The sequence below is a fragment of the Muntiacus reevesi genome, chromosome 17 (genome assembly GCF_963930625.1).
Source record: "Muntiacus reevesi chromosome 17, mMunRee1.1, whole genome shotgun sequence".
Taxonomy (NCBI): domain Eukaryota; kingdom Metazoa; phylum Chordata; class Mammalia; order Artiodactyla; family Cervidae; genus Muntiacus; species Muntiacus reevesi.
The window spans coordinates 38014287-38028888 of record NC_089265.1 but is presented as its reverse complement, the minus strand read 5'-3'; the positions used below and the strand labels follow the sequence as shown (position 1 = coordinate 38028888).

The window sequence follows — 14602 nt, the reverse complement described above, 5'->3', positions numbered from 1 at the left end:
ACTTTAGAAAATGCTCTTGGTTTGATTAGCTAAAATTAGCTCCAAGCAAAGAAGGGTATTGTAGAACCATAACACTTAGCCTCACAATAGTTCTTTCAAACTCCAGATAACTAGCTAGAGTAGAAGCAATTTCTCAAGACAATCTTGTCTCATGAATGTTCATTCTTCCATGATAAAGTTTAATGACAAATTGTAAAATTTATAAGATTCTACCAAGACCATTTTAGACATACAAAATAGGGTATTTAAACATAATTCATTCTCTTTCCTATTTCTACTTTTAAAAAATACTGCTATTCACCAAATTTATTCATTTAATATTCCATTCTATTGGTCCTAAATTCATTGAATTCAACTCAGCTAGATCAGAAAGGGTCCATCTTACAGCCACACTACTCTAATTATATTTCAGATGTTTACTAGGCTAACCATCACATTATGTATATTAGGATATAATTCTGTTTAGAAAGGTTATGTGACATATAGCTAAAATGACTGCTATCAATATGACTAATAGCGACTAATATAAAATTTAATAAATATGTCAGCTATAACATCAGAAGAATCTTAAATATGTATGAGAAGGTGTGTAGAAATAACAGTATCTTTTCAAAATTCAAATTCTGAAGTAGCTTAATAATAGACATCAGAATGTTAACACTGAAAAAGTACTGTCATGAATACATTACTTGCAAGAATGTGGGATAAGAGATCTGTGATGTGTATAAGACATTTACCCTGATGACTTTGTTAAGTGAACTAAAATTACATATAGTCCACCTAGCCTCATGTAAAAAAAATGGCACCAAAACCTGAGAAATGCAAAGGAAGACGATCAACATAATTGAGAAAACAAAAGACCGAGTCATGGAAAGGGCATTAGCAAGTGAACACAGTGTTTCAGCACTAAGAGAATTAAGGCATAATAATGAAAATAAATTGTTCTCATAGGTTGTATGTCAGTGGATATGTGGCTGTTAACACGTAGGAAGAGTGATGAAACAGGACCCTTGGGAAAGATTTGCTGATTCTTTTTAGATCACTTGAAGGTGAAAATACCAGGTGGTTTCTAAAGCAAAAGGCCAGATTCACTTTCAAAAAGCATGCCAGTCTCAACGTTCTTATGTCAAGAAAAAAAGAATCAAAATAAGAAAAAAAAGTGCTTCCTGTTTCTAGCAATAGAGTATCTTATCTATCTTAGTATATCTTGATATCTAAATATTTATTTTAAGGTCCAATCTCTAGCAGTCATTCTCTGTACTAAAATCTGCTATATAACAGCCCCCAAAGTGCCTCTGCTTTATATACGAACTGTTTTGTCCCAGGCAGCTGTAATATTTAGGATAACTTGTTACTATAGAAAAAGGAAAAGAAAGAACCAAACAGGGCCCCTTCTGGCTGTTTACCAGGTTTCACTGCTGCCCTTGGCATTGTCCCTGTAACCTGCAGGTCATAAAGCAAACACCTTCACCATCCCACTATCAATGGGCACTCCCTCACACCGGGACTTGAGGCTGGAAGTTGGAAAGGTCCTGCCATTCTTACAGTGTCCAGATGTGTCCTCTGATGCTTGGCGCGGTCACTGGAGTTACTGAACGCCTTCTGACAGCCCGGATGCTGGCACAAATACGGCTTCTCGCCTGTGTGGCTCCGCAAATGAATCTTGAGATTTTCGAGCCTTGAAAAGGCCTTCTTGCAACCTTCAAACTGCAAAAAGAAAATAATTTTTGGTTGCTGAGAAGGACCTTGAATGTTTGGGGTTGCGGGGGACAGGAAAAATAAATGTCCTTAGTTTGTTCTTAGCCTATAACAAAAAAATAAAATAAGATGAAATCCAAATAGTAACAGTATTACTTCTAAAAATATCCATATGTTTGTGTGAACTGCATTTTTCTCCTGAATATGCTTGCCACTTTCCATACCAGATTTGTGTCCCAAACTGATTTTTGTGATTACTTATGTCAGAGAAAATTTGCTGTGAGCCATCTGGCTTGCTTAATAAAAATACAGTAAAGCATGTCTTAAAGATTTGTTAAAAAATTAACACACTTTTCCATTTCCAAATTGGTCTAAATTGAAGGAATCGGGAAGGAAGAAACTCCTTACAACTAATAAACTAACAACAACAAAAGAATCAGAGTGATGTTTGAGGGAAAAATGTGAACTGAAGACCCAAGAGTTAGAGATGAAAAGGACATGTGTCTGCTGACTCATTATGATAATAAGCTTTCTTAGTTCTACCTTAAGTGGTTTTCAACTTCCAAGAGTGACCTTTTTAATATATAGGGTGATGCCAAGCCTAATGAGATAAAGTTTTTAACATGCTTTTAAAAAGGAACAAGAAGAGAATCCATCTAGTACTAAATCATATTCCAAATAAAGTTATAGTTTTATTTATCTCTATTTTTAAAGAAACTTTGTTATCTGGTTCTTGAAGAGAAGAATTATAAAAGGAAAGTTAAAGATCTTAAGAAATGTTTCATTGGTTTGTCAGTAATATTTACGGATCATTTACTTATTGTCTTCTGTGTGCAAAATATCAGCTACTATTGGAGGGTCAAAGTGATTTCAATCCTTGAAGTGACAGTATAACAGAAAACATGCTAGAGAATGCCTACATATGAAGCATAAATGTGAGATGGGTGTTTATCCTTTAATTCTCTCTTTGGTGCTAAGCCCTGGAATATATATGTCCCTTCAGCAATTTTGATGCCATTAGAGTTCCCAGTGCAAGGAAAACTGCAATTTAAAAACTACAAGAACAAAACATAATATGTTTAATGCAATTAAGAAGCATTACATCTTAGAGAGGAATGTAAGGGTGGTAAGGGGAACAGAAGTAAAGAATGTTAAATTGAAAATGGTTTACATTAAAAATTAGCAGGTATAACTTAAACTTACTGCAAGAAATGTTATAAAATTCCTCAATTCTCTTACTTTTTTATTAATACAACAGATTAGAACATTATTCATGAAGGGGTGACCCAGAGTTGGGTCAGGTTTTGGTTATTTCAATTTCACCTTTAAGTAGAGGATGAACAAGGGAGGAAGAATAATTAAACATGTCACAACACCATCTATTTAAATAAGTTGTCTAGATTTTGCATGCTAGAATATTTTAAGAAATTTATGAAAGTTGCACTTATTTTTGATTGAGAGTTATACATGTTTCACAGACATATGTTGGTTTATTTCAATTTTGATATTTTGCTTAAAATAATTCCAGTGTTTTCCTGATTTCTATTTCACATAAAAGTAAATTTAGCCTGAACAGAAGATGATTGCTGACAAAGCCAACTACTTTTCAACAGAATGAAAGGCATATAGTGTTACATCGCTAGAGGGAGAGGAGTTAAATGCTTGTTTCTGCAGGTTTTCAAGTGGTTCTCATGTTTGAGAATCTAAGGGCTCAAAAGTAACCCCCTCTTGGCTAAGAGACCCCTGCCAACCAAACCTCTGTTTTTAAGGTTCACTCTGAATGACAACTCAGTGTATACTTCCGTGTAACTCAGTTTGTCTTGGAATCATCTGATAGACCACACTTAGTTCTAAAATGAGCTTATGGTTTTGGACACATCAAGCCTGTAGCCCAGTTCCTAGGAAGGTTGTTTTGCAGGGTGGACATCATTTTATAGGGGTGCATACCCAGATTCAAGTAGGACCCAACATCCACTATTCTACAGTCACCTGAGATCTTGATCAGAGAAAAGCCTGCATTGTCTCAGCACCAACACTGGAGGGGAGAATCATTTTAGAATAGCTTAATGAGATTTCTGTGAGCACCAGAAAAATAAGCCCCTTGGATCTACCACACAATGATTGGACGGGATCCCAAAGATGCCCCAGAACTAATTCCAACTGCCTACTTCATCAGATGTAAACTATATGTAGACTAGCATTCCCAAGGTCTCTCTAGTTAAATGTCCATGTAAATGTTCAAAGTCAAAAAATTGCTGGTATTATTGTTAACAGAAGCAATGATCAAACCAAAGTGCTTGCTGCATTCCAAGCAAATCAGTGAAAAATGAACTGTATCTCATAACATCCTGACCATTTTTTTTAAAATAGCAAAGATGGAGGAAAACATGAGCACTCAGATTGAAAATGGCAACTAAAAGATTATCAGTAAAGTCATGCAAATCCAGCTGATCTCAAATGTTTCCTCTGTAACAGTGAAGTCCAGAAGACAAAAGTCTTTGTGGTACGTGTACGGGCAGTATACTACTTTCAGGAGAAAAGATTAAGGAGTGAAGTGATTTGATCCCACTGAGTTGAAGGAATAAAGGCTAGAGCAAGGCAACCCCATGTACTGGGAGCTCATAAAAACATCACCCATTTGCTCTTATTGAAGAAATTCACTGAGAAGAAACCATGAACCCCACCCAAGCCAATAAAATGAAGTGCTGAAGAATTGATAAATGGCTCCATGAGGGGCCTAACACCCAACCCATCACAAGAGTATGCAAAGAATAACATCTGATTGAACTTACCACACTAACAATTCTACAAGAAGAAAAAACAGGACCCGTTCATTTCTCTAAGGGTATCTGGATGAAACTTGAAAGCAAACGATTTTGTGGATTCATTACCATTCATGATGGAAATAAACCTGTAATTCAAACAAGTATTTCCTCTCCCTCAGGCAATTTTACCCTAAGATTGTAAGTTCAATTAAATGCAAATACATTAAAAATAAACTAATATTTTGGTAGAACTATACAAGACTGTTACAAAATACACCTAAACTGGCTGTTTTGGGTATCTGAGTAAATGGTTGCCTTGTTTTCTACTTACATTTTTTCAGGTTTTCAAAATCTTGAATGAGTCTCACCTTGTAAAGAAACATCTAAATGTAAAGGAAAGCAGGAACCCCAGGAGAATTTCCTTGAATTTGGCTACATACTTTCTCATCAAGATTCCTAAAGTGCAAAGTCTATCCTGAGATCTAAGGTCCAAATTGTCACCTGACTGCTTGGGTCATTGCCATGAACCAACTCCTTCACAAAGACTGACCGATATCTTAGTCACTGGATATCTCCTTCCTGGACTGGCTGTGGAGCCAGGAATCTAAGGCCCAGTGACACATAGATGGATCATCAGAGATTGCCTGTTCTTCAAACACAGGCCAAATACAGAAAGATTAGAGAAAAACAACAAACAAACTCTCAGAATCCAAGCGAGTAGCAGAAGGAGAAAAAGTAGAACAAAGAGAAGGACAAAGAAAACAAATGGTAACGTTTCAGGGAGTGGTGGTGGGAAAAGGGTCTGGTACACATGGGTAATTTTATCTAAATAGCATTCTTATTTTCCTCCCCGACAAACACCGAGTAAGCCCTGGGAGCATGGCACTATGTGATAGACAATGAGAGAAACAAAAGGATTAAGACTCACACTTTACTCAAGGGAATATGGAATCAAGATCATTCCATGTGGCTGGGAAGGTCATATACTGATGAGGCATGAGCAATGATTCTCAAAGATACATTGTGTGGATCGGAGGCATTGTCACACCCTTGGGAACCTGTCACAAACACAGATTCTCTAGCCCAACTCCAGACTTACAGAACAGAAACCTGGGGGGTGCAGGCCCAGACCTCTGAGTGTTAAGGAGCCTTCTAGGAGATTCTGATGCTACTGTGTGCCTGTGAGTTTGGAATGAAATTCACATTGTAATCACTGTTTATGTTCTCAAGACAATCTCCTGACAGAAGCAAAATGTCTTGCAGAATTCACTCATTTCTAATTGGGGCAAGAGTCATAGGGGCTTGCAGCAGCCCTGGACTGAAAAGAAACATCTCCATCCCAGGATAAAGGAGGGTTATCTTCATATGCACTGCAAATGAGACAATATTCCAGAATGCCAGTCTCATACTAGAGATTCTTTAAGCTCTTAACTATTTAATCTGTTGCCAAGCAGATTCTAGTTCTGAAATAGGCATGCCTAAAAATTCCCTCAGTGACCTCTTGACCAACAAAACATCCCATGTTTCTAGCGCCTATTACATTCTGCTGTTGAGAAAAAGCAGTGAAGGGGAGCCATTATTTTCCAATTGCACATTTCAGTGACTACAGACACATACAAGAACAATGCATGAAGTGACAGAACTTTAAATCTCACGGGTTTGAAAATACGGCACTGTGTGAAGCCTTACTCTGAGAAAAATCTCTTTAACTCTAAGGCTGTTTTCAAGGAACAAGCCTTAATTAAGAAGTATAAGTTGCCTCAAATCCAGAGAAACTTAGCTTGCACCACTTTGTTAATTTAGGAGATTATTTCATATTTAAAGGATCACAACTGGACTGTAATCACCATCTATATATATTGGCTTGATTACAGATTGTTGACATTAAGTGGCATTAAGATGACCTTTGAAATATTACTTTCCCTTTCTATTAGAGGCTTTTGTGTAAGGTTTTGAAAATGAAAGACTCATTAGACACCATTAAAATAGGATTTATTCCATATGTGTAACCAGTAATCAAGTAGAATATTACTCCTTCCCCTAATCAGCAATTTATAGTGTTGAGAAGCACAAGTTCATATTCAAAGCAGTAATAATAGCAAACCTTTCCTGATCAGGTTTCTCTACCATCACTAGTGTCAACAAAACCAAAACAGAAAGGAGTCTATAATGCTGGACGTGCCTTTTAAAAATATACATTTGATTTCAATTAAGGCTCCGTGTTTACGACCCTTGGAGGTATAAGCTTTTACAATTTCATCAGTCAAGACCAATTATTCCTATTAGTGATGGCTGAGCTGTGATATGCTGTGCAGAGTTGCGGACTTAGGATGAATTATATGCTAGTTTACATCTCCCATGTACAGCCCAAAGACAACAGAGATGAAAGCCATTGGTGGAAAGGTCAGAAAATATTTATCACGCTGTGGACATAGTCAAGGTGACTTCCACAATAAGTCCAAGAGTTCAAGTCTACTTGAATCATGGACATACCTGCAAAAGGTGTAAGTAAAAGATGGCTTCTTCTGTGACTCCAAAAGAGGGGGACAAAGGCAGAGCTGAGGGCCCAGAGCCACCTCACACTCACGAGAAGAGGTGAGAAATCTGACTCTAGTGTTTAGCTGAGATTCAACAGCTTTCTTCCAGGACAGTGTTGGCCATCTTTATGTGTTCATGAGTCACTGGGCATGTTGTCAGTATTAAAATACAGATTTGATTCAGTAGATAAGAGAGTAGGACCTGAGATTCTGCATTTCTAACCACCTCCTACGTCATATTTTTAAATGTTGAGTGTTCAAAGATTCCAATTTGAAAAGTAAGGTTCTAGGGCTTATTAAAGTACTTTCAGGTTGAAAATGTACAGTTTAATGGGATTTAAAGAAAAAAGACACAAACGAAGAACTAGAGTAAGAATAAAAAGGCTTGCTTTTGATGAACCAAACTATTGTCGCTTCGTCCACAGAAGTGTGGAAGAGTGAAATCTAATTGTTAAACTTAGGTTGAGAAGAGAACAGAGAGTGTTGTCTAGGGGCAGAAAAGCAGAAGAAAAGTCAGAAAAAAAAAAAAAAGAAAAGCACAAGAAATCAAAACAGAAAGCCTGCAGAAGCACACTGGAGCAATCTGATATTGCTTCTCCCTCAGTGTTATTCGCATTTGGACATATGGCTTGCCTCATGCCACCCTGAGGTTTCTGTTCCCAGTGCATCTTATTAGAACTGGATGCTCCAGCAAATCTTAATATTTACCACATCAACTTGTCTAAAGTGTTACATAAAGGGAGAAGAAAATAATTCAAATGTTTTGAGGCTTTAAAAAAGTATGTAGTTCATGAATTTACTATAGTGAGTAATATGGAGTTCTTCCCTCTCCAAGCTTCATTCAGACTACTAATTCTGTAAAGAGGAAGGAGATGTCTCCGCAGGTTCTTACTTGAAAACATGAGTGATTTTACTCATGTTTTTAATCTAATCACCTTATTGTCCATAATGGAAGAAATGTACTCACAGAAAAGGAGTTTGTATGTTTCCTTTTGGTGGTTAAAAGTAATATCTGATTTTATAACATTTTGAAGGGTCTACCAAAAGGAACAGTGGCCTCATTGGAAAATTATTTAAAATTGTGGTAGGGTTACCCTGGTTAATTTGAGATTTCTCTTAACTTCAGGGAAATCAGTGTACCCCAAAGTGATTTTTCAAAGATTCCAAGTATCTAAACAGATTGCACTGGCGTTTCCTAGGACAGCCTTCCTTCAGAGTTTCCTGGTCTTCTGGGAGGGGCAGCCAGAATGGCGAAGACACTCTGACACTTCGGCCTCAATGAGTCAACGACTTCAGTGCATATGTCACTTATCTGGAATCCTGAAGTGGCCCACTGTACTCATTTATCCAGATTTTCTGGAACTATTAAAATTTTGTAGAATTAATATAAAACCCTTTCTGTAATGTTTTCCTAAACTGTAAAAAAGAGATTCCAGTTACCATGTTTTTCCTTGTTATTCTAGTGTACAAAATGAATCTATTAACTAGCTCATAAATACAACTTCCTGGCTTGTTGCGCTTTTTGGTTTTGATTAAGAAATCTGTATAAAACAAAGGTTACCAAAATGGGCAGTATGAATGTGCTTCTTATTGGTTTAAGAAAATTCTTTTTTTTTTTTTTTTAAACACTTTGGGTCATGGGCAGCAGCTGACTTTTAAAAGGGCACTCTAAATGAGGTGGCAAAATAAATGAGGGTGTAACATAAAAATTGAATATGGAAAAAATGTTTTTGAGAAGCCACATGACAATGTAGAGAGAAATATGTTACTTCTGTGCCAACATTTGAACCATATTAAATTTTTATGGAAATTATCACGTGTCTGGTTTATAAAAATTGAAAGGAGATAGGGACAAATGGAAACTTATCCTGGGCATTACATTCACCACTGGCAAAAGAAGACTCCATAGTGCAACACTGATATTTAAATATATCATATGGCTGTCTCCAGTTATTCAACAAATGTAAGGAATATCATATATTATTCATGCTGTGTCAATACAATGCCAGAAAACTACAATTTCAAGCAAATAATTATTCCATGAGTGGGTAAATAATAAAAAAACTGGCTGTTTGGGGGTTGTTTAAACATAAGAATAAGTAAGTTGCCTGAATTTCATTGTTATTTATTAGTGTTGATTTTATGCAATCTGCAAATACATATCCACTAGAGCATTTGTCCTTCAGAGGTTCACAGTCAGACCTCAATAAATGCACTTTGATTACATGCCAGAAGAGCAAATATATTTAAGGCTATATAACTGGCCCTGTGTAAATATACCTAAAAGAAATCAAATTATTTCATTTTCCATGTATCTCTGTTTCTGACCACCATCTAGGCACACTTAATTCCATACACATGGATCTGCAAAAGCATAATACTTCTATGAAATATATATAAAGTCTACATATAAAAGCAACTTTCATATATTTTGCTACTCTATATTAAAGAAAACACTTTTACAAAAAATTTTGAGCATCAGTTTATATACCAATAGACCCGGGAATATTGAGTTTCTTGTTCACTCAGCACTTTATAGGCTGTGCAGATGATACACAAGAATCACCAGGCTCCGTCCCGCCTTTCCTGCATTCATATTACATTCCAAGAGATAGTCATACACTCAGAACAAATTGTGAATCTGACCCAGCCTGCTCCAACACCCCCAAACTATTTTCTATAGACTAAAGGTGAGGAAACAAATGTTGGAGAAATCATCTTTTGGATTTTAGGGATTATTTTTTGCATTTTTAAAAAGTGTCAGAAATGTTCTCTAAAACTCTAGTTTCTCCAAAGGGTCTCTCAGATTTCAGATAGGGATAGATGAAGTAAAAGAGAAATAAGGAAACGAGAAGCAGAAAAACAAAAAAAGAGAGGAGAGAGAGAGGCTACAGGTCAAAGGAGGGCTTAACACGGACATGGTCAGGCCTGTCTCCTCCCACCTTTCCCGCCAGACTCCAGGCCAGTCCAGCTGCAGTCCCTAATGAAGCATCATTGTTCCCTGTTGCCTCTGCTTGTTCTACTTTCTGTGCCTGGTGACATCCTACTGACCCTTTAGCTTGCTGTCACCTCCCCCGTGACACCTCCCTTTATGCCTGGTGTCACCAAGGCACAATGGATCACCACCTCCACCTCTCCCCACCCCCCACCACACACACACATCAAGACTTACCCACTGCCTGGCTAGCGCATGGGGGTACGCTAATTGGATTGTTTGTCTCCCCTACTGGGCTGTGAGCTTTATGAAGATAAGGTCCTGAGTCTTACTAATCTTTTTATTGGCATATACTTGGCATATACTCAAGTGACCACAGATTATTTGCTAAATAAATGCTAAAGGAAATGGAGAGAATGAATTCTTTGTAAAAAAAAAAAAAATATATATATATATATATATATATATGGATAGATAGATAGATAGATAGATTTCCTAGACTTCTTTCTGTAGGAAGTTCATTAAGGCCTTTTAATTACGTAGACCCAGTCACCATTCATGATGACATCAAATGGTCAACACTGCAAAAGCTATAAAATGCATTTAAGGATTTTGCTGGATTTTCATTTTCTATAGAATTACTGCAAAATATATAATTATTTTAATATCTAATCATGTGGGGAAACAATACAACAATATATGGTTGTATTTTTTTGTGGTTGCGATGTCTTAACTTATTTATTGATGTTTGGAAAGATGTGTAGCAATACTGGTGAAGGGAATGGGCTGTTTTCCTACCACACCCTTTTCCAAACTTAAGCTACACATACACAGACCCACTGGGAACTCATTATTAGGAATAATTCAAGGAACATAAATGTACCCCTTCTTCATACATAAATGAAAAGAAACTGTTTCAAATTGCCCTAAGTTAAGCTAACATACTCTCAAATATGCCAGGAAAGAATCTCTCATCAGAGTGTCTCATGCAAAGAAAAAAGATCTTTGGGACCTTGCCCTGAATTGCCTGAGTCAAATATCCCCAAAGAGCAGGTCGGGCAGTTTCCCTTGCTATGCCTCTGCTCACCATCCGATGGCCAACCTCTCTGAACAGGACGCAGCCATTACGACCCCATATAACCCCAGGATATAACCACGCCAAACTCCAGAGCTTTCTGTATTCAGAGTACAGGGGGCTGTAGCAAGGCCTTGGCTCTGCCTTTCCTGTTGGCAGTGGATTGGCTCCCCTGTAACTCTCTGACTGCAAAGAGGAGAAATGCCACTGCTTGCCTTCAGTTTTATTAAGAATTGGCATGCTTGGTTTAACAGAGCTAAGCAATATATTTATTTACTATGGTGTTTCCCAAAATGATTGCTAAATTCTGTCATCTCTTGACTGAGAAACTGTTTGCGGGTTGCAACAGAATGTATGCTAACATACATACAGCAACACAAACTTTCAAGACAAACTGTTTAAGTCAATTTGCTATCATATAGGCACATAGGTGCAAATATGTGCATATGCATTTGTGGGTATAGCCATGGGCACACACTAACACTTGCACACATATCCCACACAGATTCTGTAATAGATGTGTATATTTAAGATCTGTGTGCAGGGGGGTAGAGACAAGCATGAATTTGCCAAGAGAGAAGAGGAAATTCACACACGAAGAGAATAATTTACCATAAATTGGCCCATACTGAATTTACTCCAAAAAACAGAGTGCAAGATGCCAAATTTTTAATGGCTCTTACTATTCCAGATCTGGCCCTGACAAACTTTGGAAGAGATGCAAGTGGGCAGGAAAGATGGGATTAAAAAATTATATCTTAAGCCTTTTCACTTTCAAATGTAAAATTTCCACCACTGTGACAGGAGGAAAGAGTGTGGCAGGGATATTTTCCTGACACCACGCTTTTCTCAACAAAAAGTCACCGATTTTCATTATGCATTGCTTAAATAAAAATTCTGTACTTGCTAAAAGTCATATGCATCTGGCTGCTTAAAAAAGAAGCAGATACGAAAATAATGGAACTCAAACCTTGCATTAGCCCTGGCAGCCATTATGAGGGTGTGAGCTCAGAGTGATACTTGGGGTAGCTTCACAGTCAGAGAACTGACAATCCTTTGTGACAACCCACAAGATTCAGCAAGACCACTCACTTGCTTCCAAAATGCATCACTTCCAGTATTCTTTCTTTCACAGATAAACTTTTCGGCGTGGCTCTCCATCACATGCCTGACTGCCAAGTGGCAGGTGCTCAGAAAATCTCCCAATCTTTCCATCAATACTTGCTCTTCTTCTTTGCTCTGATTTTAAACTACCTATCCCATCTCTGAGTCTTTCTCTTTGTTTGTTAAAGGAATCACTCTTCCTATATATATGCCCATGGTTCACTCATAGGCAAGAAAGTATTGACAAATTCATTAACCAAGTCTGACCCTTTAGGTATTAAAACCCACAGAGTATTCAATCATTGTATGCATGCACTGAGTTTCTTCCCTATAATTCTAAAGCAAATACCTTAGCTAAGAATTGTAATCTCAATCCCCTTGACTATTCTACTTAAGACGATTTCAACCCTCCTTTCCCCTCCGAACATGACTCCATTTATCAAAACAACAACAGGTTCACATAAAATCTTACCCCAAAGTGCAAAGTTTGTGTTGTATGTGGATCACTTCAGATGTTTTAATTTGATGAGGATATTGGTCTGTTATATAAAGTAGTTGGCCTTTTCATTGAACTTAATTTATAACTGTTTATTCTTCAAAGAAATAAAAATTAGTAAAACATGTTGTTTCTGAGATATATCTCTTGCTTTATTTTATCTCCTTAGTCATCTTACCAAGCCGACAATCCTGATGTGAAAATACTTAGGGCAGAGTAAATTCCCAATAAAAGTTAACTGTTAATACCATCATCTTTCATGTATTCAAATTATCAAGTAGGATTATCCCCATTTTCCAAGTGAAGAACATCGAGACCTAGAGAAGTTTGGTGCTTTGCCACAGACACAGAGCTAGTAAGTAGTAGATGGATAACCAGAATCATGGCCTTCTGGCCCAACTATTTAACCATTTCCTCTATGCAACTCCAAGGAATGCTATTTTTCAATAGGTTAAGGAGATAAAGGAAAAAATATGTTCTGGAAGGAATCTAAGCACACTTTTTCTTTTGTTTCTTTATAAAATGAAAAATATTAGTAGCTTAAATTCATACAATACCATTGACTATCTAAAACAGTACCAAGCATTCTCACCAAAGTCTGAATGTAAAGGGAAGTCATTGATAAAGATGAAAAAGTATTGTGAGCCTTATGTTCTCAGCATAATCTTTTTTTTTTAATAACTGTAATTCTCATGTTAAAAAAAAGTGGTATGCATCTGTAAATCACTCAGATGCTTATGCTGCTGAGAAACAAATGCAAAGTCAGAGTTAATGTGAAATAGTCAATGTGAGCATTCTGGAAGACTTCAAGGTTGCATATTCAGCCAAACAGTAAAATACTTTATGGCATGAACCTTCATTCATTTAATCAAATGAAGGGGCTCCTGAATTTACTACCAATTTACCAATGGTGACAAACTTGGTGCTTCTTAAATGCCTATGTGGTTAAGCCTTTCTTCTAAGTAACTTAACTTATGAAGAAAAGAAAGATGTTTTAGAAGTTTCCATAATCTAATAGGTGCCTAGTATGTATTAGGTGCTCAATAATTTTTTTGAAAAATGGTTAGTAATTGAATATTTGCCTAAATATTCATTGTAGCATTCCTAATTTGAAGCAAAATTCCTTCAGAAAAACAGTTCACTTTGCTATTTTCCTTGATTGGATATGAGGATGCAAACTGTATCATGTCAGAAATACAGGGTTATCAAGTGTTAAACTTGGCCTAGACCTCTCCTCTGAGTTCCGGTCCTACTGGCTATTCAACATCTCTGTAGCTGGTCCGCAGATACCTAAATGTAAATATTCCAACACTCAAAAATGACCTTTCCCCCCAAACAGAACTTCACTCTACACTCTATTTACCTAACAGTGCAGCCCAGTATCTGGAAATAATCCTTGACATCCCTTTCTCACACACCTATCTCTAATATCTAGGTCCTCAGAAGTGTCTCTCAAACACGCTTACCTCTCTCGATCAATGTTGGACCTCCCCTTGTCTGAGTGGCCCTCCTCTCCCACTTGATCTTCAGTAATCAATGGGTCTCCCCAGTAATCAATGGGTCTCCCCTTTTACTCTTGCTCCCATCCACCATCTAGTCTCCACGGTGCTGCCAGAGTAATTGGTTGAAACTAGAAATCTGATAACGTCACTCCCCTGTGTCAAATTCTTCAAAGGTTTCTCCTTGTTTTTGGATAAAGACCAAAGCTTAACCATGGCTTTCAAAGTCTTACTTCAGCTGGCTCCTGCCTACCCTCCAGCCTCATCCTCACCTCACCTTCCTCCCCTTCACTCCCTCAGTTTTAGCCACACTGGTCTTTCAGTTCTTGGAGATTGTATTTGCATATGCTATTTCCTTGGCCTGGAAAAATGTTTCTTCCTTCTTTCCTGGTTAAGTATCTTTTCAAGATTGGTTTAAATATACCTTTTTCAGGGAAGCAGTCTCTGGTCCCCAAGCTTAGGCTTAGTCTCCCACATATATGCCCTTAATAAC

The 14602-nt window shown here is 37.3% G+C and overlaps 1 protein-coding gene across 4 annotated transcripts in view; it reads right to left on the bottom strand.

Annotated features, from left to right (window-relative positions):
• The window catches only part of GLIS3 (GLIS family zinc finger 3), a 475107-nt gene that overhangs the window by 112580 nt on the left and 347925 nt on the right, over positions 1–14602 (bottom strand). For all 4 annotated transcript variants that reach the window (XM_065907922.1, XM_065907921.1, XM_065907924.1 and 1 more), the window contains one exon: positions 1546–1707. In XM_065907922.1, the coding sequence (XP_065763994.1) occupies positions 1546–1707 (162 nt within the window). The remainder of the gene's footprint in view (positions 1–1545; positions 1708–14602) is intronic.